The sequence below is a fragment of the Nestor notabilis genome, unplaced genomic scaffold, assembly GCF_000696875.1.
Source record: "Nestor notabilis isolate BGI_N333 unplaced genomic scaffold, ASM69687v1 scaffold5126, whole genome shotgun sequence".
Lineage (NCBI taxonomy): Eukaryota > Metazoa > Chordata > Aves > Psittaciformes > Psittacidae > Nestor > Nestor notabilis.
In genome coordinates this window covers 79,860-105,346 of record NW_009932246.1, presented here as the reverse complement: position 1 = coordinate 105,346, position 25,487 = coordinate 79,860, and the positions used below count along the sequence as shown (strand labels likewise).

Genomic DNA, 25,487 nt, shown 5'->3' with positions numbered 1-25,487 from the left:
GGATTAAAAATGTATAATAAGTAATAGAAACTACATGAAGATAGAAATGTATACTGAGTGTTCAGCTATGTACTTAAAACCGTTTGCTACCTGGGGCTACAAAAAAACATCCACTGTGGGAAAGCTAGATGTAAAGATTGGGTTTCTTGCACCTTTGGCACCACAGTGGGTTGGCTAGAGGCTGAGCAATGGACCAATTGAACTGCTTTTAATATGGTCACTTTCATTTTCTAGAACTGAGGGCACACCTCCATGTACCCAAAATTGCAACCAGAAAACATTCAAAAAGCTTCTGAGACACTTCTTTGAATGCTTCTGAGCTTTGAGACAATATAGAAATTATTGGTGCCTAGATAGTCACTCCTTTTGTCCCCCAGACACGCAGATAAGAAATGTATGGATAGGAGCTGAGTATAAGAATTGTATTTTGACACAGGTGGAGGAGAATCATGAAGTTTGTAAGTCTGCCTTTTATTAACAGAAGTGTGCTCTAAAGTGGTTAGTGTTTTGTAGGTAATTAATTGGCATGTGTTCTGAATGTACAGCGTTTTATGGTTCTTAAACTTGTTAAAAATGCTGTCAGCTTCTGCTGAAGGTGTAAGATGTCACCCCAGGTTTTACAGTGTGTGTTTTTTGGAGGTGCACTGACAGCCTGCTTTTCTGTGTGATGGTGGGTTGCTTTCACTTCTGATGTATCTGTGAGGGTTTAAGAGAAAACTTCAGAAGGCCTGCAAACTTCACCATAGTGAAGAGTCTGGAAGGCAAAGTTTTACTAGTTCCTGTTTCCTCTGAGTCTACCCTGCTCTCGAGTAGCAGGGATGAGCAGTGCTGAGTGCCTGTAACAACCCATATACTGGATTATATGGGTGAATTTAGAGGAAGCAAGGTTATAGAATATGAAGTTTCTAGAAAAAAACCCAAACAAACCAACAAAAAATAAAGCTGCATAAAGTTAGCACTAAAATGCAGTGTTCTCTTTTGACGTGGCTGGCTCTGTGCCTCAGTTTCTCACACCATCGATGTGAGAACACCAGTTCTCACGTCTTGAGTTTTGAGTGCAGGTCTTTTTGACTTCAATATATGATTTGGGTGAAAAACTAAAGTGAGGGCTCATGTTTCATATTCAGTGTGCAACCAGATCTTTGTAACAAGGATCTGTAAGGAAAAAATAGGCATTAATTCCCATAGTATTTCAGGTATGTTTAGAATTATACAATTACTGAGAGTAAAAATAGTGTGCAATATATAATGATAGAGTATATTCATTTGCTGTGATAGCACAGGATGAACTGACACAAGAATGAGATTTCTGATTTAGTAGCATCCTGCAAGCATTCACTTGGTGAAGCCTACTAGTCAACAAGGGCTGTAGCACTTGAGCAGTAAAGGCTTTGGGTATGGCCCAACCTCAGCAGGCCACTTACTGGAGATTTTTGTCATTTGTTACCCTTGGGTTTTTGGGCTGTTTTGTTTTGTTTTGTTTTGTTTTGTTTTGGGTTTTTTTGGTTTTAATCTGAAGTGGATACTAGGGAAGGTCCCATGTTCTGCAAAACAAGCATTACCCTGGGCCCCATTTATGCATCCTACAAAAATAAGAACTCACGATTGAGACTTGCATCTGTGATCATGCTCAGCTTGCTTATATTCCATGTTTCCTTTCTGAAACAGGAATGCAGTGTGGGGGAACCTGCTGTGCTCTGATAATACATGCATTCCCTGAGGCTTGTCTTTCAGCGTCTTCTGAGAATTAGCCATGTAAAATCTTTACACTGCCTGATTACAGCGGTGATTGTGGTCCCAACTTACTTTCCAGCTCTCTTACAAACTCCACCCATGGTCTATATACTATGTAGTAATTGATTAGCTGAAGTTCTTGAGTGCCTTGGGCTGAATGGCAGTCTTTGGCTCTGTTGCAGCATGGGGTGCTTGCAAAAACAGGCTGAATGTTACCTGCACTGTAGCTGTCCTAGAAGAGAACTAAAAAACTATTAAAATTCACGTTGCTCTTAATATATATGTAAAGAAGAAGTGAGCTGAAAATTTGCTCAGGGATGTTCACATGTCCTCTTTTAGCTGTAGATCAGTCAGTCTTTCTCATTATTAACTCAGAAATTCTATTTTGCAGTTGAATTTCTTGAGTCAAAACCTGACAATTCTTGCAAAAGTTTAAGATTCAATAAATTAATTTTTTTTAAATTTTTATTTTAATAAGAAATATTTCTAGCTGGAAATGCCCTTTTCAGTTCTGTTACAGGTCTCTTTCTGATCTCTCTCCTTTATAGTAATCCCAGTTACTAGGACAGCTATCTTATCACACAAGTTTGAGTAGATACTCTGCATAGGGAGAAGATGCAGATAAACAGACTGATTTTCAGACATATTTTTCTCTGATCATTTACTATGAATAGTGATAGCTCCTTGCTCAAAGTATCTGTAGTCTTTCTCAAACTGAAGCTAGCTCCTGAAAAAAAACTATTCTGCAAGTCTAATTTTCACTTGCTAAAAGTTTAGCAAGGTTTGAGCAAAATTTTACAAAGTCATAGCAAATATTCTTATAAGTAACAATTGGAGGAGAAATGTGGTGGTGATACACGCCCAGAGAATTGCTCATGCTGGATGGAGACCATTTCTAAGACCCTTCTGAGGCTTAGAAATGTATGTGTCCAGCAGCAAAAGAGAGTCTGTGGGAGCCCTGACCTCTGAGCTTGGTTAACAAATTGCAAACTACCTGAGCAAAAGGAAAAAAGAAACCCCACTGCAGTTAAGGCTTGAAAATATATTTTTTTTTTCTATTCATCTTACTATCTGCTGTCCAGCTGCTTTCTACCCTGAGGGACTGATGGCAGGACTGTGGGGCTGGCTCTTTGACTAATGGTTGAGTCAGTAATTTTTCCCACTGAATTAACGTAGATATCAAAGGAGACAGGGAGAAGACTATTCTCTTGGGGAAGGGAGCAGCTTGGCAGCAAGGCACGGCTATTCCTTTCTGTTGTCAGGATGAGAAAAGGTAGACATCTGCTATACAACCCAGATGTATACACTCTGATGAGAGCCACTTATGTCCTTCCAGAACTGGCTGTCCACGTGTCAAGCTTCTATCTTTAACAAAACATTTAGTAGAGAAGTCAGCATATTTGTACAGCATTTATGTAAGGAACCCTTCAAAACCAAAGAAAGGCTTCATTCCAAACCCTCACCCCCCCAAACCAGTTGATCTTCAGAAAGATGTGGGTTCATTTCATAAGCCTTGTTTTCCTTACAAAAACAAGAAAAGAGGAGTCTCCATGCTCCAAAGAAAGCTCAAAAGGAGATTAATTAATTAATTAAGAATCTTTTCTTCTAAGTGCAACAGGATCCAAGAAACAAGTGAACTTTTCATTTCCAGTAATAGCAGAAATTACTTCAATAACATGACTGTGAGCACCCGTGGGGCTATAATGTGAGAATGGTCTTTACTAAGGAATAGACTGAACTTCTGACTATCTTTCTTCCAGTCACTTCCACAGGCTATAAACAGCGCCTGGTTTGTTGCTATTAAAAGAGTCTAAAGACAACTATGCTGAAAAGCATTACTGTTTAAGTAGTCATGCTTTGACATTAACATGAAAAATGTTTTTTTGGAAATAAAGTGAATTTGGGTTCTTCAGAACATTATAGTTTTGTTCAGAAATTGGATATTCGTGATATGGCAGATTTTTTTTTGGTTTTGTGTTTTTAGTTTTAGTTACTGGTCACTACACCTCTGTTTTGCTTGACTTTTTTAGACATGTATGAAGTCAGAAAACATCTTGTGGCCAATTATAATATTTTCTTGGTGCTATTTTTTGCCTATGTTAGCACTTGATGAAACAATCTGGTCTTAGTTAACAATCACTCCTCATTGTATGTTTGTTCCCATAAATGACTGCTCTGAGGAGCAACCTTTCACAAATAAGATGATATTTTGTAAAATGATGCTAAGTAAAAACTGAAGTAATCCATGATCTGCTGAGGTGATATTGAAGACATATCTCTTATGCACAGCAGATCTATGCATTAATCCTATGTTTTGGGGTCTTTAATTGCTTTAAATATTTGCTTCTAGATCTGTGTTTCACAGATCTTATTTACATGGTTTATTTTTCATTTTCTGAACAAATCGATAACCAGACAGACTCTTTACCACACTGGATTAGTTTTATTTATTCTCTTTGAACTTGATTAAAAAGCTGTCAAACATAAGTCTACATTTTATCAGCAGAATACTTTTACAAAACAGGGTAGGAGATGCATATAGCTGGAAACATACATTTCAAAATGAAACAATATTTGATATATTCTAGACAGTTACCCTTTTGTTTATCCATGACAACTGAAACTAACCATCAAATGCATAAATTGATTCAAGTCTAGCCAAGTAATCCTGAGGGCATATGAAAAGGCTTTTTTTTTAAAGTTCTTTCTAGATGAATTTAATGTAGTTCACCAATAAAGCATCCTCAGGAGCACAATACAAATGCTACAGAACATGAGATAGCTGGGGAAAGCGGGCAGATGTACAGTGTGATGAAGAATAAAAATGGATGTTATATTAAAATGAGCAGTCATGCAATGTCTTCATTTCATGTACTGCATTTAAGTAAGAATGTCAAAGTTGCAATTCCATTTTTAATTATTTTTTTTAGTCACTGTTATGCAAATAGTGACATTCTATCTTGTGGTTGTTGTTTTGTTGTTGTTTAGAAATATTAAATGTAATTTTTTTTTAACTTTTGAGGTAAGCGACTTGATTATTTATCATGTCTTTAACTTTCCATATTTATCAAAGGGGAAGATGAATTATCTCAGATTAGGTACAAATGATCTGGTATTACTGTTTTAATTCGTTGCTCTTAACATATATAGTTTAATACATTTTCCACAGATCTCCTCAATTATTATTTGTCTTCCTGTGCCATTGCATATGTTGGTAAACAGCATTTTCTATGGTCTTTGGCCATATGCTGTATGCTCAGCTTGCAAAAAAAAAAAAGACACTTGGAGTCTTAGCATAATGAAACTCTCAAAGGGTTAATGCAGAATACATATAGGCAAATGTTGACAATATTTTTTATTCCAATGTTTGAAAATTAAACACAAAATCATCATTAAGTTTTCACAAAATGAGGCATCTGTCACTTGAAAGAAAAAGAAATATTTCAGAAATATGTTTACAGAAATGTAAAAATATTAGACATTGAGACAGATGTGAATGCTTTCAATAACAGGCCCTGTCTGTCAGTCTTCCTCAGAGCCGAAGATCTTGCTGTACTCGCTCAACATAAGTTCAACTATCTGATTTTGATACAGCATGTGGACTGCCATGTTCCCTGTCTCCTTTTCAGGTCTAAGGAGTGTTGGTCCAAACACAATTCCTAAGCTTTGTGTTGACATAAGATTCACGGATTCCTTTGCTGCTATCCTGTTGGTGAAACGGAAGAATTGGTTAAAAAAAGGGAGATGTCAAAGGAGTCACTGTTGCTGTATATAGAGGCTCTTTTTTATTGATTTTCTTAACGTGGATTTTTTATAGTTAAGTTATCAAAGATAAAGGAAAAAGGAGGGAAGAGACAACTTCTGTCAACCTGATGGACAAGGAAAGGAGAATCAGCTCCACTCAGCAAGATGTGTGTGGGGTGGAGGTCTAGAGCCCCATTTCCAGTACTTGCATATCAGGGTACAATTTGCTGATTTCTGGTAAATGAGCATTAGTTAGTGTGTTTACTATAAGGCAATAATTTCTAAAATCATACATTTAGATACTGAAAATAGGGATTGCTCTTTATGCTAATGCAATTGAGCACTTTTGGTGTCAACAGTTTTGGTGGCTCCAGGGAGAAGCTTCTCTGCTTCTCTTGACATGGTCTCCAGCACTGAAAGAGTTAGGAAATCAAAATAAGTCCCTTAATATAGAGCTCATATGAAACACATTCCTTCTGCTAATTTAAATCCAATAAAGTTAGTATGGTCTGAAATGGATTGTGAAATTTATATAACTAAAGACTTTTGCATGCCATACCCTGACACAAATTTTCTTGAAAGACACTGAGACCACATACCTTAATGAGATGACTTAGAAAATAATGGTAAGGATTATAACCTTTGATATCCTTATTACACACAAAATTACAAGAGGAGGACTATTATTATTAAAAGTTGATCTTATGTCTGTATTAAGGCTTAATATTCTTGTGGGAATGACATTAAGGGTGGGGTATTCTGGTCTAAGAACAATATAGGTTTAATGGATGGAGTTTAGGTAGATAGTTTCACACAAATCTCTGCAGTGGTGAATATGAACTAAGTAGAAACCCATTTCCCTCAATCCTCCAGAATATCTAATATATCCTAGGTTGGAAAGACTAGTAAATGAAGATACATATTTTATAAATAAATTTCACAGCCCTACCAAGGAATGTGAACTAAACCTAACTTTAAATGCTTGAATTTATGGATGCTTCCTTAACCTGCTGGTTTTAACTCAAATATTTCAAGTGGAGAGTTGAAGCCAAGTTCTGCTTCCACCCCCCCCACCCCCCCCAACATGTCACTCATTTATCTTTTTTAAATCCATACAGCAATTTAAAAGTCATCACAGCTGTCTATTTTCCCATACCTGTTGCTGAATTTACAGCAAGCTACACTGTAAGTGAAAGAAACTTAATGAGACATAATTGTTTCAGTCACTTAAGAAAAATTTTCTTTCATGTTAGTGCATGGGTTACACAGCAAAGAGCATTGTCTTGTAGATTTCTGCCAATCTTGTTTATTAGTTTCCTTGAACATCAACAGTTGTGGGTTTTTTGTTTTTTTTTTTCCCCATATATAAATAGGAATATTTAGTTCTGCCTTATGTTTGTAACTATGGTGTCCATTGCAAAAAAAGCCACTCTCCATATGGCGCTAATAGGATTGGCTCAACTACTAATTTCTTCAAATATAACGTCCTCATTATAATTGAAAAAACAAAAAAACCCCAAAACCTCAACTTTCCTGTGGGTAATATTAGCATATCATCTCTTAGGAGTCTGGAAAGTCTCAAAAGTTAGTAGTTCTGTTGGCAAATGACTGTGTGTGCTTCTGGTGGACAACACACATTTTTATCATAATAAAAAAATGTTTGTTACAGGGGTGACTTTTTGTTACAGGTGTTTTGCTTAATGCCACTTATGCAGAAGCATATACATCAAGCGTGGATCCTCCTTGTGAGAGAAATTTGACTTCTGTTGAGATTGTTAGAAGTATTTGCAGATGACATCAGCATGGATAGAGATGCTAGTTCACCAGAAGAAAAAAACAAACCTACCTTGTGTAACTTCAGAGATCAACAGTTTAGCATCAGCTATGGTTTTGCAATGAGGTGGTGTTGGTAATGGACAGCATTGATGAAGCTAGAGGAGAAACACCATGCAGGGAGAAGATGGCAGTGGACCATGGATGAAGATATGGTCCATGGTGAAGAACGGTGGTGGTAGAGCGCAATTTACTGAAAGGAGAGGAGGACTGGCTTCCTTTATCTACAAAATTTGGAGCAAGATGCTGAGATCCTATGTTTGTTATGTAGACACAAAAAAATGGAAGATGAATGGCCAACTCCTCTGTCCTTGTTTGCCATCTTTCTGCATCAGAATTCCTCTTGTTTTTCCTGGAGATGCCATCCTGCACTCAAAGTCCTGTTTGAGTCCAGCCATTGGAGTCACCTCTCAGGAGGTGAATGTGTGGCATGAAGGAAGGGAAGATGTGCATGGTGTGTGTTGGTGATAGGGGGGAGCCAGCTATCTGTTGTGGTTCATAGTTTTGGAAAGCGGCACTAAATACACCATGTATATCTGGGGCCTCTAAGTTTAACACTAGAAAAATAATTGTTGTATTGAGAAAATCTCTTGATTATGGGTTTTGATCACCATAATAACAAAAAAATATAAACCAAGCAAACTTGGAAACATCGAAAGTCTGAGTAGTTAAAAAATCCATGGTAAAATACAGTTACTGGAGGGAAAGAAGGAATGAAGTCAATCCATCCTCAATAAAATAATTTTAAGTTTAGGACCTTATGCCTTTTTAAATTACAAATATTTACCGGTGAAATTCTATAACTAATATTTTTTTTCCTCTGTCCATGAAAGAAAAAATCAAAGCAAACCAAAACCAAATATGTACAGTTAAAGCTATTATTGTAGCTACTAGGTGAAATTGAGTTTTTGGAAGAGAAAATCCCTATAAAATGGGCAAGTATTCTTTTTTTGGCAAGAAAAAGAACAGGAAGAGTGATACACCATTTACAACATAAAAAGTGAAAGAAAATGCCAGAGCTACTTTTTGTCAAGACCAAATGAAAGGAGTAATGATCCATCAATTTAAGATTATTTTAGAAATAATCTATAATCCAGTGCCACAGATGTTGGAACTATATCAAGAAATTGTTGGGCATTATGCTGTGTAAGATTTTTTTTCTCCCAAATAAGCATGCTTCAAGAATGACATCAGTCCTTTATATCACAAGTCAGGAGATATGCAGAAAGTACAGTTCTTATTAATAATAGCAATGAAATTAATGATGTATTAAAAGAGAAGTGTATGATAGGAGGGCTCTGTGTCAGTGGCAGATTTATAAACAAAAATACTTGGAACTTATGCTTTGGCTGTTGCCAAGGCAACCATAAGTTGGAAAGCGTGTGACTGAGAGAAGGCAACTCTACAACTAAGAGGGTCATTTTATGGTGAATTTGGCTTTCTAGTTCCATTAAACCTACACATTTCAAACTCTCTAAATAAAATAATTATTAATTTTGACATTTGGAAAGCACACTGGATTATTACTTCAAAGACACTAGGTGTTAGGAAATGTTCTTCATTCATTTTCACTCCGTAATAATTACTGAGGAGGGGAAAGCTTTTCAACATTGACTGATTCCTCAACATTGTAATATTCCTAGTGCACATAAAAAATTAAAGATATCAGTATACTTAGGGAGGCAAACCCTCGTGGAAAGTGCACCATTTTATAACAAGCTGGAGAGTTTGAGGGTAGAGCTGTCCTCTGCTACATGTATTGAGAACTGCTCAGTCTTGCTTTTTTAGCCTTTTCCAGCCTATGAGGATTTAAGTTTGTTCAGTGTCAGGGACATTCCTACCCTTAGCAGAACTGGTTTTAGCCATGCCTAGTACTCTTTTCCTGTTTTAAATTATACCTAAGGGTAACTTTTCACTGATACAATCCTGCTGCTCTTCCATGAACTGGTCACATAAACTATGACTAAAGGGCAACACACTACAAAATTAGAGCATCAGAAGAGTAAGAACAGGTCACTTGGTAAAATATTATGGGCCAGAATGGCAGGTGTAGAAAACGTCTCTGAACTCAGTAAAAGGCAGAGGGATAAAAGTAGGTTTTGATCTTATCAGAATCCTCTTTACCAGCATTATGAACAATATTTGATATAACTAGGGAAGACATTGCCATGGGAGGTAGAAACCAAGATCTAACCAGAGGCCAAGGAAGATTGAAGGTATATGGGAATAAAGAAAACTGCCCAGAAAGGAGAGAAAATTACTCATTTGTGACATCTGTCTTCTTGGTATAACAATAACCTCACAGACTTAGTAATCAATCCCTCTTTAAGTGGATTATTCCATGACAGCCCATTTGGGTAGGTTTTGTACCTTTGCTGAACTGTGCTAGCAAACACTGTCACAGTCAGAGGTGCTCATTACCATGTACAAGGGGGCTGATTTGATGTGTAAGTTCCTATGAACTGCCTTAATGGATCAAAGTCTGTGCATCCCATTGATTCACTTTACCAATAATTATCCTCAAATTAGCTAATATCTGTTTCCTATATATACTCAGGCATATGCAAATGTAATGTTCTCGCTTAAGGACTTGGCCATGAGAATGTCTCAGCTGCCTTCAACTCACCTCAGCTTTAATGCTGTTAACAGCCCTTTTCACTGCTCTGTTATGGGCCAGTTTTTATGCAGCAGTTTTCTGAATTTTACTATTGCAGAGCTCCCAGCCAATTTGAACATGTTAAAATTTGAACATGTTAAAATTTGACTCATGATGAACACTTTCTAGCTCAATATTTTACATTCCTCTCCTTCCCAAATGCTGGTTCACGGGAGTTAAAAAATAACAGGTATTACATGCTTTGTTTTAGTGACAAGACATTTGGGAAGAAATCATCCAACCTTGAAATAAAATCTGTATTGAAAGCAATTCTACATCCATGCCAGTCAGATACATTGTGTGATCAACAGAGGTGTCCCAGGGGAAAACTCAGTGCGATAGACAGGGTTGATTACTTGGACCTCCTGTCAGTTCTTAACTCGTTGACGATGGCTGAGACATTCAGTACAACTTTGTTTTTTTTATTTGGAAGTAAAGTTAATATACTTACCTTAACTGTGCCAAATGTACTGGAAAATAACCTGATAATAAAATGTACCGTCCTGCAAAGTGATAATGTCTGTGTGTGTATAAGCATATTTTGGCAGGGCTTTTGCAGATGGCTTTTTCAGTATTAGGAAGGAAGCACAAGTACAGAATGATGCACCGATAAACTATCAGGTTTCTTCTCAATATATTTCCTTTCCATTTAAGGCCTGTTACACATACTTTCCTGAAATACAGTACATTACTGCAGTGTCATTTTCTGCTGTAAATTTATTTCAGTTTAGCTATGGCAGTTGTTCTTCAGGAAGAACTTAAACAGGGGTTTTGGTACTAAAAAGACAATTCAACTACAGCTTTGAGAGTCCTTTTAAAACACAAAAACCATTAATTGTTGTTCTATAACAGGTCAAAGCCCTGCAGATATTTATATCCAGCTGGATATATCAGGTTAGAACAGACCTGTCATGGAGGAAGAGGGCAGAGCCTGTATGCTACTTAACCTCATCTTGAGATACTCACGGAAATAATCAGAGGTAAGCCCCCCATACCACAAGCTCTATTTGTGTAAACTGTTCAATTCACTGCACTGCAATGTAGATAAATTTAAAATTTAGTAATAAATTGGAATTCTTGATATTTTATGAATGCAAACTAAACCTCATTATTATTTATGTACTAGCTTAATGGATAATTTGCTCAGTTGCATTACAGCGGTATTCACTAGCTGATAAAGGTAAGCAAATGCAAACATTATCAGTTGAATCTGCAGCCTGATGTTTATGAAACGTGTATACCATGTTGTGAGGGGGGAGCTCTGTGCATAGTAGCTAGTGACCTGAGGTCTATGCTTATAGAGAAGGTTCAAAACACTACAATGTTTGTCCTTTTCAAAATGTGGATGTGGTTTCTTCTGCAATAAATATACACAGTACAGGAAGCACAGTAGACTACTACGGTTTAAAACTACTTTCTTTTCCCCATGTAAAATGTGAAGGTATTTTTAATTTCTTTTTGCTCCATAGGTTGAATTCAAAACAATAACTATCCAAGACTGGTAATAAAGAAACCAGGTCATGGCATACGATACATTACAAGAGGGGTCAGGAATAGTTCAGACATACTTAAGAGCTTGCTTTTGCTGAAAATAGCCTCCATGGCTCCTGGCCTACAGAAACTCCATAGGCTTCCTGTGCTCTGCAGCTGTGGGTTCATATTTCAGCTCTTTGGGAAAAATCCTTTCTCTTCAGTTGCTCTTGGGACACAAGAATAAGCTCTTGATGCTGTCTTCTTCTGCAGAATAGCCTTTAAATCTGACCATTGGATGGCTATATATAGCACCTGGACAGCTGACAGGGACCTGGAGGATGGGCTTCCTCAGGGGATCCCCTGCATATCTCACAGCATGAGCCCTTCCCTGGATGAACTGCCTTGGAGTCTAGCTCTAAATGAAAATAATAACTAAACTAACTCTGAACATCAGTTCACAGTTGGCTGGATAGACTCTGAAAAGCTAAAGAAAGGCATTTATTCTGGCTTAGCCTGGTTTAATAAGAGAACAGTTTAAAATAAAATCTTTTCACTATTGGGTGAACTTCGCTGTCTGAATGATGTCCTTTCTGAAGAGTGTGAGTGCTCTTGCCTTTACGCACACCATACATAGTGCCTGTCTTGTAGAGAAAGTCTTCATTTGTTGGGTATCTGAGGCCAACATGTAAAAGCATATTTAGGTATCTAAAGGGACTCAGGCCTCTACAGGGGCTTTGTTCAGGAATGTGCTTTGGAGAAGTCCTGCGTGTTGTTCTGCACAGTGGAAGCTGTGCTCCTGCCTCTGCCCTCATCTGTGGCTATATGAAGAGAGCAGGGTAATGGAGTATCTGCGTCTTGGTCTTGGGATCACTGCTTTTTTCTGGCCATCTCCTGTCAGAGAAGCTCAAAGGCAGAGGATGCACACCGGTGTCCCGACATGGCATGGACAGCAAGGGCAGGAGCTCACCTCTACTCTGTAGTGGCTGCACTAAAGAGCCCAGTGTGGACAGAGGCTCAGGTCCCGCACCCCAAACCATGTTGTGTCAAAGAAATGGATTAAAAATCTTGCCACAGAAACTTCCCTGTTATTGCAAAAGTTCCAGGCCTCCCCTTGGAAAACTGACCCAAATGGGTGACCTGCAGTGTTCTTCCATTTACTGATGGCCAGCACTCTGTCCTCCCAGTTTGGCTTGGTTTTAATTTTTTTGTATGTGAATGCAAATGTAAGACTGGAGGGAGTAGGAGATTTGGCTAGTCCGTGTTACCACAGTGTGAGTTGCTAATGAGCCTGAAGTGTGCCCGTTCAGGGACGGCCACTTGGTAGGAGTCAGCTGAAGGCCAAGAACTTCATTATGGAGCATCTCAGACTCCTCTGGCTGCACTCTGTGCACAAGACATTCATTTCTGCGTCTCTAACAGCCCTGTGTCAGCATATATATCTCAAACAGCAAATACCTTTTCAAAAGCCACACTGCCACTGCAAGCACAAGCTTCCCCTTGGGGAGAGGATGGGTGAGAAGAAAACCACCCATGACAGATGTTAGGCGATGCTAATGCGCTTCTTAGAGGTATTTGGATAGTAGAGTGATAAAGGCAGTGTGAGACTACATAGAATAATATACGTTCAGACAGAGATGTAACACATAGAGGCCTTCACTGTATTTTTGGCTGGTATTTTTGGCTGGTGGTGTAACTCTTGCTGTGACAGAATTTTATTTTTTTTTAAGTTCTATTTCTGTTTGGCTTTTATTTTTTTTTTTTTAATATTGTGTGTGTTTTGTTCTGGTTTGGTTTGGTTTTTTTTTTTTCTTTTTTGTTTTGGGTTTTGTTTGTTTGTTTGTTTGTTTGTTTGTTTTTCCTGTAGAACAACTAGCTTATTGTAAAGATCAACCTGTCAGAGGCCCTGGATCTGTACGCCTTTGTGGCCTGCATGGCTCAGAAGGCAACAGATAGTTTTAAATAAATAAAGCTTTAACTTTTTAAATTGTTTAAATACTTCTGTTCAAGAATGCCTGAAGCTGCATTTCCTTGTAACATTAAAAATAAAAAGCCGTTAGATAACAATCTCCTTAAATCAAGCACTGTAAATATAAAACTTTTATCATCAGCACAGCACATCCAAAAACGTCTTTGTAAAATAAATCAAATTATATGAGTTAATTGATTCCAGGCAACATCAGCAACTGCAGGTGGAACTGAATAACAGGATGTTTATTAATGAGGGACTATTAATCAAAATTGACAATATCAATTTCTGTTTCTTTTATGTGAATTCTACCTGCAAAATCCATGGACATACTCACTAATTTTTTAAATAAAAATTTGAAAGTAACGAAAATGCTAACACTTCGGGTTTTAGCTTTAGATGTAGGGCTATTTGTTTGAACAGCAAAAGGATATCCTAAATCCAATTTGACAGGCAATGCCAAAGATGCCAGTGGTAATTAATTAGCACTTAATTTAGACCACAGAACAACAGGATATGGAATTGGTGCTTAGTGCCATTTCCCCTTAGGCTTCATCTCATGAGGGTCAGGAGTATGGCTGTTGCATTGAAGGTCAGTAAATAAATTGGAGGAACACATTGACACTGGACTTTTCATGATAGATATCCTTCACCCTTATTAGTGCCTCTGGCTATCGCTGATGGGAAAAGGACTGCAATTGTTCTGTGAAGAATGCTGTACACAGGCTTGATTTGAGCAAGGTAGTGTTTGAACTCATGCATCTACAGTAGTGGTGCTGGATGCTTCCTACAGGCAGAGAGCTGTGTCAACTTTATATCTGGGCTGGAAATAAACTCTAACTGTAGCATAGAAAGCTTGAGGAACTCTGGCAGGTGAGATAATTCACTTAAAAACAGTCCTTAAGTTCGCTAGATTTGTGAGTTTAGCTTTAGATTAAGCGTAATTAAAATTAATGGAATATTTTAAAGTGAGGTTAGAAACTAGGTCAGCAAGGGAAAAAAACACATTTTCTTATTATCCTCTTGTCTTTGTCTTGCTAATATTTGGTACTCCTCCATAAAGCTAAAGGCTCTTAATAAAGGTGGATTAATGTTATTAACAGCATCGTTTTCTGATGGGGACACCAAGGCTTTGACATACTTAGTGATGGACAAACAAAAAGTGCATGACAAAAAAGATGAGCCACCAGTTTTGTTGCTAACACAGATGATTTTAACTTAGTGAAAGAATCCACCCTTCTACAGCACACCCAAACCAGAGGGTATATGGAAAGCACGCAGACGACTCTATGAATCCTCGTTCACAGATGCACATAAATTGTATTCTTGGGTTCAGGTTTAATGGTAAGAAAAATAGAAGGATGATGAGACTCAGTATTATAATATAATCCTCCTTCTCCCAGTAAACTCAGTGCATCTGGCAGCCACTATTATGCTCTTTCTTTTGGTAATCTCTACCCATCTCTCGAGAGTGGCTCAGGTGGAAAGGTGTCAGCATACTCAGTGATGTTACAGCTTTCTGAAATAGCTTCTTACAAACTATATATACCCCACTGTGTTTAAGTAGTCCGGTTCCACCACAGCCCGCAGGATGATATACAGTGGGAACTTCAGCAGTTGCAGCAGAGTGGTTCTTATTGCGCATCCTAGATATACTGCACTAGCACAGTTTTATCCCCTTGGCCCCCAGAAGTGCTGTCTGCATTGCTAGTCAGGAAAACACTGAGTTTGACAGCAGTCTGTGCTCAATAAATGTATTTTGGAAGCCCCAGGTCAGCAGTTATTTTAACTTTCACTTCATCACACACTTTGCAGCATTTCTCTCAACAGTGAGTGAAATTTTGATTATTGCTAAAGTCACTGAGAAGAACTCCCAGTGACTGGGAGCCAGAATGGAGTCAGAATTTCATCTTATATAAGCTTAACTTTTCTCATTTTGGATGATATCTACTTTTACTAAGTGAAATTACTTCTTTTGACTATGTTCAATCTATAACCTCTTGCAGCTTTCAATTATAGCCCTTTTGTGCTACCATAATCCAGTTGACAGCAAATAACTCAGCCCTGGATATGAGAGTTTACTTTCTGATTTAAAGCCAAAAAGTGGCAATTGGCTGGAATTTCAATCTGGGGTGCTGAACTATAGATGGCCTGCTCAGAAATGCATCTTTGCTGGTGAAGTCTAGAGTTTCTCATGAAAAAACCTAGCTTCACTAACAACATGTAGTTTTTAGGTCCAGCATCAAGAATAAATTACTCAGTAATTGTAAGTCCACTTACAATGGAGACAAACAGTAATTTTTGATGTTGAAATCAGAGAATGAAGCAAAAGACTGCACAAAAGTCAGAGAACACACTTTCACCAAAGTTTTCCTTTTCTGTGAGCTCCTATATCATAACTTCATAGCACCGTTTAGGTTGGAAAAGACCTTTAAGATCATCAAGTTCAATCATTATAATTACTTCATAAATTGTTTTAAGTCTTTTTAGATTATGAAATCCTTTTTATTAGTGGCCTATTAATTGTCCCCAGTATAAAAATCTAATTTCTTTTTTAACTTATATTATCACTATCTTGTTTAAAATGAAAGTCTTTTTGTAATGACCTGATCAACAGAGATGATTTTATATGGGATCTGACCTCAACCAGGATTCCTACTTTTTCAGGTTCAATTCTGAACTCTCCACAAGCTACTTCTGCAATGTATATGCACTGCATTTGTATCAGATTTGAAAGATGCTTTAACATGCCTCCCAGCGTCATGATTATTTCAGTCCTGATACTGAGCATGAGAAGGATGAAGGTATCTCTTAAATGCACTAGTGAGTATGTGCCATGAGCCTTTGATTTCTTTAAACTTATTTACATTTTACTTGTCCTTGAGCAATGAATTTACTATGACAGCATTGTCTTTTCTACTTACACTTTGTCTGTCTTGTGCACTCACCTTAGCTTGATGTTTATTTTTTATGCATATGTATAGTCCATTGCACTAAATGCATGAACTGCCTGAAGTGGAGGATTTTCCATATATTGTCTTTCTAAGATACACCTCTTATAGTACTGCAAGTTCTGGAATATTTCTTATCTTTGAACTACTTTTGAATTTTCTCATTAGCTCCTTTTTTAAGTCAAACACCCATTCACACACGTCCACTGGTCCCAGATGACTGTGGTCTGCTAGACACCTTGTGTCTAGCACAGGACCACAGTGCCTTAAACACTTTACAAAAGTCTTTATTCTCTATACAGACAGACCTATCTCTCTTAGTTGTTTTTATTTTGTCTTTGAAGCTTCAAGTGACCAGACTTGCCAATATCTCCTTTTGTCTGACCTTGATCAAAATTCACAGTTAGAAAAATTTATAAGAAAACATACACAAGTCTTTTATACCCCATAACCAAAATCATGTTTCACAGACATTGAAGGATTTAGGAACAATAGGTAAAATCTTGCTGTTGGTATCAAAGCTTATCATCAGTCTTGGGACAGCACATTCAGTAAGCACCTTCCAGGACATCAAATCTTTCAGTCATAGCTGAACTGAGTAAAATGCCTCAATGCACCTAACAGCGTTGCAGAGAAACATTTTTGATAGTGCCTACCTGCCAAATGGGTCTGTCCCTGTATGGTCTTGCTTGTCAATGTTATGTAGGAGGACTAATTGGAGGTAGTTCTTGGAGATGAAGCTTGAATGCCTTGCATATGATTTTTTTGCATTGCCTAGAGCTCCTGTAGGGCACTGACACTGTGCTGTCTGTCTCTCAGACTAAATTCAGGACACTTTTTTTGTTGGTGCTAAATTTATCTTCCCATACTGCAGAAAATATCTAATCTTAAGTGAATGGTTGTAAATGAATTTACAAGAAGAAAGTGCCTCTTTAGGAAGCAAATATTGTAGTTTCAGAATGCAAACCTGTATAAATGTAATTTAATATGAAGCGTAATGAAAACCTGTTAGCATATAACCCAGAAAGGTTAAGCATTCCTCACCATAAAAGTCAGGTGAGTTTCAAAATGTATTCATCAAGGTTTAAAATCTGCCCTGAGATAGAAATCTTGGGGCTGACACTGAGTCCATAGCAGCTGCAATAACTTTCATGGGGTAGATGCTCTGAAGGAATGTAAAATTAATTCATTTTATGACAGTTTTATGAGACAGTTATCCAGATATGGAAACATCTGGGTTGTCCTAGGAGGTGGTCTTAAGTTGCCTGCTGCTTCTGCTGCCACAGTCCCACTGAAAACCCTGTCTGGACTGTAAGTTTGAACACAGACAAACTGATGTTCACAGTAAACTTTACTTACTGGAAAGCTTCCATGTGCTATAGTGGTGTCCCATACGCTGTACGGTACTGGGGTCTCCAAGATTGCTGATAGTGTTTGGTAAGGCCTGGACTTGGCAATGTAGGTGAAAATGATATGGGAAGTGGGAACAGTTTCAAGGCAGATGAAGTGCTATCCTGAAGTAGTTTGGTGAGGCTGAGTCTAGTGCCAACACAGAGAACATGGAGCAAAAAGTTTGCACTTTGTCCATGAAGGTACTGGGACAGCTATGGGAGAAGGATTGGTGGGATCTGTAAAAAATAAACAACTTTTCTGAATTCCCTTTTCTTGGCTCATCTTCATGGCAAGGGGTCTTCCTTTGGAAGACCACAGCAAAGCTCTGGAGAGGAAGTGGCAGGTCTGTGAGGCTGAGATGGGTTTAGAAACCCTCAGCTTAGAGGGTTCTGGTTGCATCTTGTGGACCAGAGGAGGAGGCAAGTTGTCATACACTTGACTGGAGTTAGCTGCTCCACAGATTTATGATTTTACATTGTACCATAATGCGTAATGTACAAAAAGATAAATATTTTCCATTCAGCAACATCTTGCTGTATTTTCATCTGAGTCTATAATTTTAATTATAAAGTGAACACAACCTGTATCAAATTATGATTTTGTTAACATATTGAATGAGGACAAGAAAAATAAATACCAGATTTTATACTGTACAGGCACATGAAGGTATAGTAAAAGAAATCTGGTTTCCTTGACCACATTGTCATAATATGCATATATAACTGCTTATTGAATCCAGGCTGTATAGACAACAGAAAGAATACTGGCTCCATACCATCACAATGCATGCCCACAACAAAGAGGAGGAAAGAACAGGCTCTTTCATTGTGTGTTTCTAAGTATTACCAACATAAGGGCTAAAAACATTACCTCTGTCTGAAGTGTATCTATATATCCATGCATAAGTTATTAAGTGGGCTCCCTGAGCACAGTTGCTGAAAATATTAATATATTCAAATTATATTCTAGCTACTACAAGAACAGTAGATCAGACAAATGTATTAAAATCTCTTCAGAAAAAAGGAGTCATGTTATTTATAAAGATCGCCCCCTTACTGGAACACAAACCATCATTGTATATAATATATGAGAACACGAGATGATCCTTAGATGTCAAAATGTGGCTTAAAGTTTGAATGTAATCATAAAACAGTGACTCTAATCCTTGCCATAAACAAATTGTCACTGGTATTATGTAACTGAGACTATTCACGAAGTATAAAAGATGGGAAGAATAAAAGGTGGTTGCCAAACACTATGGGCCAAATTGAAAGGTTGTGCCAAATTGCACTAGCAGACTAGAAATTGTAAATGCAGCATGGAATTCAGATTTGCACTCCGTGGTCCTTGGGCTGCTCCTAGAGCTTAGATTAGAGTGAGATATAAGGCTAGGTTTTTTTAGTTTCTCAGTTTAGACTGTAAGGCAGCAAAGCAGCAACAAGTGGCTTCTGCATCCCTCTAGCTCACTCTTTCTGGGGGATGGGAAAGTTCCCTAATTGTTGCAAGACCCTTTTTTGTACAGGGTGGCTTTCTAGGATGCAAACAGACATAGTCAGATTGCACTGGCAATGCACCATGAAAAAGGAAGCACTGCTCTCAAATCTGGTGGTCCCGAACATTTCATGTTATCCAGGATGTAGGGTACAGCCTCATTGGGCTGACCCTGCTCTTTGCTTAGATGCCTTAGGAAAGCTAGCAGAATGAGTTGACAGAAGTCCATACATCAAGGCAGAAGGCCTGGTCTCTGAGCAGTAACTAATAATTCACATATCTTTTACTTTAGTCCAGCCTTTAAGAGTAATGTATGTCTACTAATATGCGCACTGCACAGATTTAAATTGCAGCTAATGGTTGCGCTAATGCCCTTTACCAGGGTCAACAACTAAGCTAGGTGGTTGTCCACCCCTTTCCCCCCATGCCATTCCTTTTAAAAGTAAAATGACATTTTTTTACAGCCTGAAATAACTGTTCAAGCAGAGATGCTGGTTTAACTCATTATGAATTATTAGTGGAAAAGTGGGTCTCAGAAGCATGTTACATCTGAAATATTTTTCGTCACTTGAACATGTGCCGTCCAGAACTGGCCCTATTCTACAAGTCACTGGGAAAACACTTCACATTCACAGATGCCTCTAATTTGGTGTGGTTTGGAGTGTAATTTAGATCAAACGTATCCATGTAAATGAGTCATGGTTTCTTAATTAGGTGCCTCTAAAGAAAAAACTTGGACCACATCAGTAGGTGTGGGTGTGGTGCCCACAGTACTGGAATCTTTCCTATAGATGAAGCTGAGTTTTGTTCAGGCATATTGTAGGTTTTTCTTTCCCTCTCCCCCGCTTCTTTCTTTTTTTCTCTAAAGCACAATAATAAATCTGCAGATGGCATAGACATAAAGACGCTACTTCAGAGGAGCTGTCTAAAACACTGTCTCTTTGGCAAATGCCTTAAAGTAGGTCATTCTGCTGTGATTTAGGTTTATTTTTCATTGCCAGCTTTTTGTTCCTATTACAAGTAGGGTGCATTCCAGTCCACAGATTTGCTCTTCATTTTTTTTTAAGATTGTTTTATATTTACAAGAATTTGTAGGTCTTCATAAGAAAATGGCCAATAGCCTGTGAGAAGTACTAATCATGCACTTGACCACAAAAAGAGTTGTATGAAGGTGATAACCTGCAAATGTAGGAATATAAAATACCATTCTCTGTAAATAAAAAATGTATTGATTCTCTCAACATGGTGATGGAAATGATTGTTGCATCTTTTGCAATGTGTAAAAAATTATTTGATCTAATGTAATTTCAGAAGCCTCACAGAGCAGGGCCATCCATTGCCCTAGCTTTCCAGGTATTTGCTTTTTGTTTTTATATATTTGTCACTGAAAAGCATGTATTTCATAACTTCGAAAAAAAAAAATTTAAATCATCAAGGTCTGTTTTTCCATCAAAGTGCTGGGGGATTTACATGCCAAACTCCCAGTAGCCTTAATGAATTACCTGCATAAATTCCCTTTCAATCAATAGTAGAATAGATCCTATTGTGTTATATTAATTATTTTGCACAGAACACTGACATTTGGCACTAAAGTCTTTTTTTGTTTCTTTTTGTTTTTAAGTTCCAATGAATATCTTTAGAAAATTCAAGCCTCTTTTTTGTTTTACAGCCTTATTCTGAGAAAAATCCTGTATCTTTAGCTAGAAAAATGAAAAGCATTGCAAATTACCTTTTGATGACCTGGTCCTGGTAATTAATGTGTTAAGGCCCAACACAAAATAGAAAGAAAAAAAAAAAGAAAAAGAGAGAGGAAGAAAAGGCATTTGGTAATGAATTGAGCATTCTTAATTTTCACCAACAAAAAACATTTGAGTTGAAAGGAACACTAACCCCAAGCAATATTAAGAGGTTACAAAATCACATAAATTAACTCTGCCAGATATTTTACTAAAGCTTATGTGAGTGCAAACCAGAAGCAGGACTCTCACGTGGTCTTGATTAACTGAAGAGTACTTAGCAGTAATCGACCTTCCCCGAGATGTGCTGGCCATATGCACATGTACGCCCACAGCGCCAATATGCACATAGAACAGCCTTCAAAGACATGGGGGTTTCGGGATGTGGGGGATTGGGAAGTAAGTGGAGAGTAGAAGTGAGAAGTGTTCGCTGTGTCATCGTGGTCGAGTGCCTTACCCTCTCCAATCCTCACTTTCTCCATCTATACAACTAGGATAATCAAACTTACTGACCTGAAAAGGAAGTTAGGAGGCTTAATTAATTTTTGAAAAGCTTTTTTGAGATCATTTGATATTGAGTAATGTGGGATGAACAATAGGAGCTCTTTGAAACAGGGGCTGTATCTATCCATATTTGTGTACTGCACCTAACACAATAGTGCCATACAGCCACAGAGTCAACCGTGTCATAAATATTTAAATTAAAACTTTGTTAATTATTTCTATCATTCTGTTATTTGCTGATACACCAGTCCAGTACATTTGGAAGCTTGGTAACATTGAAAAGTAGCAAGTGTAATTATTTGCCTGACTGTTATGAAAATCACCATTCATATTTTTAATACGGTTGTGGAGATAGGAAGTATATGGAAGCACAGGTAAAAATATGGTTTTAATTACTTGTTATTCTTCTCATGAAAAATGCTAAGCAGTAAGGTATTTTTTTGGGAAGAGGTGAATTTCACAAACTCTCTCACTCCACATAAAAAAAGACTGGTCATGACTGCAAAAACCTCAGTAGTAGGTCACCCCTGCCCCAAAATGAATATAACAAAAATGCATAAAGGTGGTTCTGGAAGACTCGATTTCATTTTTGCCTTTAACGCAAAATCTGTTATTACTCCAGTCCTGTGCACACTTTTGCCTGGCACAACATTTTCTTGTGTCACCTAATTTACAAGGGAATAGCTTAGTAGACCAATGTGACGTGTACTTTGCAGAGAGAAAATGGGTTTAACTCTTCTCCGTCCCCCACAATGAGCCCTGGGAAGCTATGGTAAATGGGACAAGTGTTGGCATTGTTCCAGCTCCTTTCTAAAACTTCTATAGCTGGAACAGAGAAAAACACATGTGCAAGAATATGTCTTGATTTATATTTGTCCTCTCAAGCTAGAAAAGGATTAATTCATCGCATGTAAATCTTAAAATGCTAGCCAGGGATGCCTGAGTCTTCTATGTCCCTGGCCTGTCACCTACTCACTCTTCCGGTGCAAGAGGGCACTTCTCCTCCTCACATTTCCAGTAGCTTCTCCCAAAGCTTGTAGGATTAAGGCTAAACTTTTCTCCCTGCTGCTGTCAGTCCTATGGCTGAAGAGTGAGAGCTGCTCATGAGTTGCCTGATTATAAACTAAGGTCTTGATTCAGCAAATTATTTCAATGAATGATCTTTCCTGAGCCTTCAGTTAAGGGTTTCTGTGCTTCTGCACATTCCTGAATCTGGACATTTTTTTCTGAAGTAGAATACAAATGCCCATCCCACACTTTTGATTGTAGGTCTCCCACAAGTTGTCTAAGGTTTCCCAAATAGAAATTTGTGGCATAATCCTTCCATTTTGGGGACTGTTTTTTCTTTTCTTCTTCTTAATAAAAAGCTTGTACAGTTCTTAATCTGTTCTTCTACTGTGTGAAAAAAGGGTTTTCCTGAGCCTAGATTTAATATGTAAGCCTGCCTGAAACTGCTGATATGACACATAGTTTAGTAAGTGAAAATCACATATGTTTGCTACATCTTTCCTCTACCAACTTTAAAAAAAAAAATAAAGTTTGCAGGCACCCCCTGCTTAATATTGCTAGATGCCATACTTTAATTTTATTTTCTGATTTTCCCTCAGAATTCTGGGTACTGTTGCTGGACTTGTCATCACATTGTCATCATGTCCTGGTGTGCTGGCTACTGTGGGCTTCTGTCTATGTATGGCTTTTTTCTTTTTATTTTTTTATTCTTTAATAGGTAGAAATAAGTCTGTTTAGTCACATGTGGTTTCCAAAAGCCTGTGCTTTTCAGACTGTAGCTGCTACATGTTGCAAGGTTTGAGGGTGTGTGTGTGTGTTTCATTTGTTAAGGTTTAATGCTTTTCTCTATTCACAGACCTATGAATACGGGAGGTTATTTTTCAAAATAACTAAAGCATGAATACCTGTGAGTTGTGTTAGCTAATATATTAATATTAGGGGGCTCATCTTAGATAAAAAATTCTACTCTTGATGAGGAGCTTATTTCCAGTGAAATTGATACAAACAATTACAAGTAAGAATGAAGAATTTGGGCAGGGGGGAAGGCAATCAGAAAGTAAACAATCATTCTCTCTCTGAAAAGGCAGAAAGCTTGGATGGCATCTGAAAATGTCTTCCCATGCCATGTACAGTATGGGAAAAATAAATGGAGTTCCTTGGATTCAAAGGTGAATCAAAAGGAATTGGCTTCTGCCTAGACAGGGAGGCCAGATAGACCACAGTAACAGATCCACGTGATAAACCAAGAGGCAACTACAGAGCTCCCCAGACAACTTGCCTGAAGTGCCTGCCAAGGAGGCAGATGCTGCTGCTGGAAGAGTATCTTCCACAGTTGGGCATCTGGGTTCAGTGCTTTCCACGTAAGGGAGAGGGATGGTAGTGTCAGGCTGGCCCCTGCCTTCCCATTTAATTATTTCAACATCCATTTTATACTTTTGTAAATAACATATATTATCCTGCCTTCATGCAGGAAAATTAGAAGCAAGGAGGGGGGTTTTGTCTGTAATATATCCCTTTGCAGGGATGTCTACATGAGTGGGTAAAGACAGACTCGAGCTTGGCTGCCCTGTGCTCCAGCCTGGTCAGATGTGAGACAGCTTGGGTCTGGGAGTTGCAGAGCTGCCTTGCAGTGGCAAGGAGCTCAACCTAATAAGCAGAGCAGGCTGAGATTCATTAATTTAACATTAATAAGCACAGCTTATTAACTCAGGCACAGTATAATGCAGGCACACAGCTTCTGGAGCAGAGCTGTGTCTGTTCCCTTCACCAGCTCAGAGGGTGATGTAGAGGGCCCAGCCAGGGTGTTCCTTTCCCCTGTGGCATTTTGCATTAGGTAGGAAAGAGTATTTTGTGGTCGCTGGAGAAACTCCTGTGCAAACAAAAAAACCTCCAGGTATTTAGATTGTGTTGCTGGCATATGCCGAGTCTCTAAGTCATTTAAAAGTCTTGTGCCTCAGTTTCCCAATGGGTGTGTAACAGCTTCTTCAAGATGCTGCTGTGAAAGCAGGTTAAATCATAATATTCTGTGGGATCTTTAGCGAGCAAAATGCTCCTTGTGCCTCACTTGAGTTATAGTCCTGTAAGTAAATTACTGGGTACAGATAATGATTTATCAGATGAGGCTTGGTTGTGTTCAGTTCATGTTTGTGCAGAGAGCCAATACAAGGTTTCTGCATCGTATGTTGTCCTACATATGCCTGCAAAATAGGACCAGAAAAGTATGTCAATTTTGTCTAATACCTGCAATTAGCTCACCATGTGAGCAAAATTCACTTGTAGATAAGCAACAGAAAAGAATGAAATCCTGTGGAACAGGGATACTGGTTTTGCTAATGGGATGACAGTATATGTGCTATGTATAGCACACAAGTATTCTACAAGCATGTTCAAATAGAACAGGTTGATTTTTCTAGCTCTTTATTTGGGGAAATCCCTGCTCAGGTTGGGGTTTGTTTTTCTTTAATGTGTAAAGTGTATTTGTTTGATTTAGTCATCTTCAGGAAGAAGTATGAATAACCTAACGGTAGCCGTGTTCAGTTATTTTCAGTATGAGTCCTAATAAAGCAATTTCTTATGGTAATAGGCTTACAAAGGCTACGTGATATTTTTGTTCAGCCCCATATTTTGTCTTTCCTGCCTGTGAGTAGAATAAATTTCATGCAAAGATGAACAGGATAACTTTGCCGGGTGGATTTTTCTCCCATCAAATACAAAAACCTTAAAAGAACAGGTACTGAAACCCCAAGCTTTGCTTTTAATCCCCTCCTGTGGGTTTCATACACTGTATTGTGACTTCAGAGGGCTTGGTCTAAGAAAGATATATGGCACTAAAGTTAATCCCTGCTGCCAGACCTTCCTTGCAGACTCTCATTGGCTACTTTGTCTGGGTTTCTTAAAGAAGAACCTTCTGAAGTAGTGCATTTCACATTGTTATTTGTGCTTGATCTGGACCTGTTCCTGCAGACTGGATTGCCACAGAATGAAACTATAGTGCAGCC

At 38.1% G+C, this 25,487-nt stretch overlaps 1 protein-coding gene across 1 annotated transcript in view; it reads right to left on the bottom strand.

Moving 5' to 3' along the window:
- Positions 1-4,155: 4,155 nt before the first annotated feature.
- The window catches only part of LOC104407093 (rho GTPase-activating protein 15-like), a gene marked incomplete at its 5' end in the record, with an annotated part of 63,561 nt that continues 42,229 nt past the window's right edge, over positions 4,156-25,487 (bottom strand). The window contains one exon of the mRNA XM_010016277.1: positions 4,156-5,440. Within this exon, the coding sequence (XP_010014579.1) occupies positions 5,257-5,440 (184 nt within the window). The remainder of the gene's footprint in view (positions 5,441-25,487) is intronic.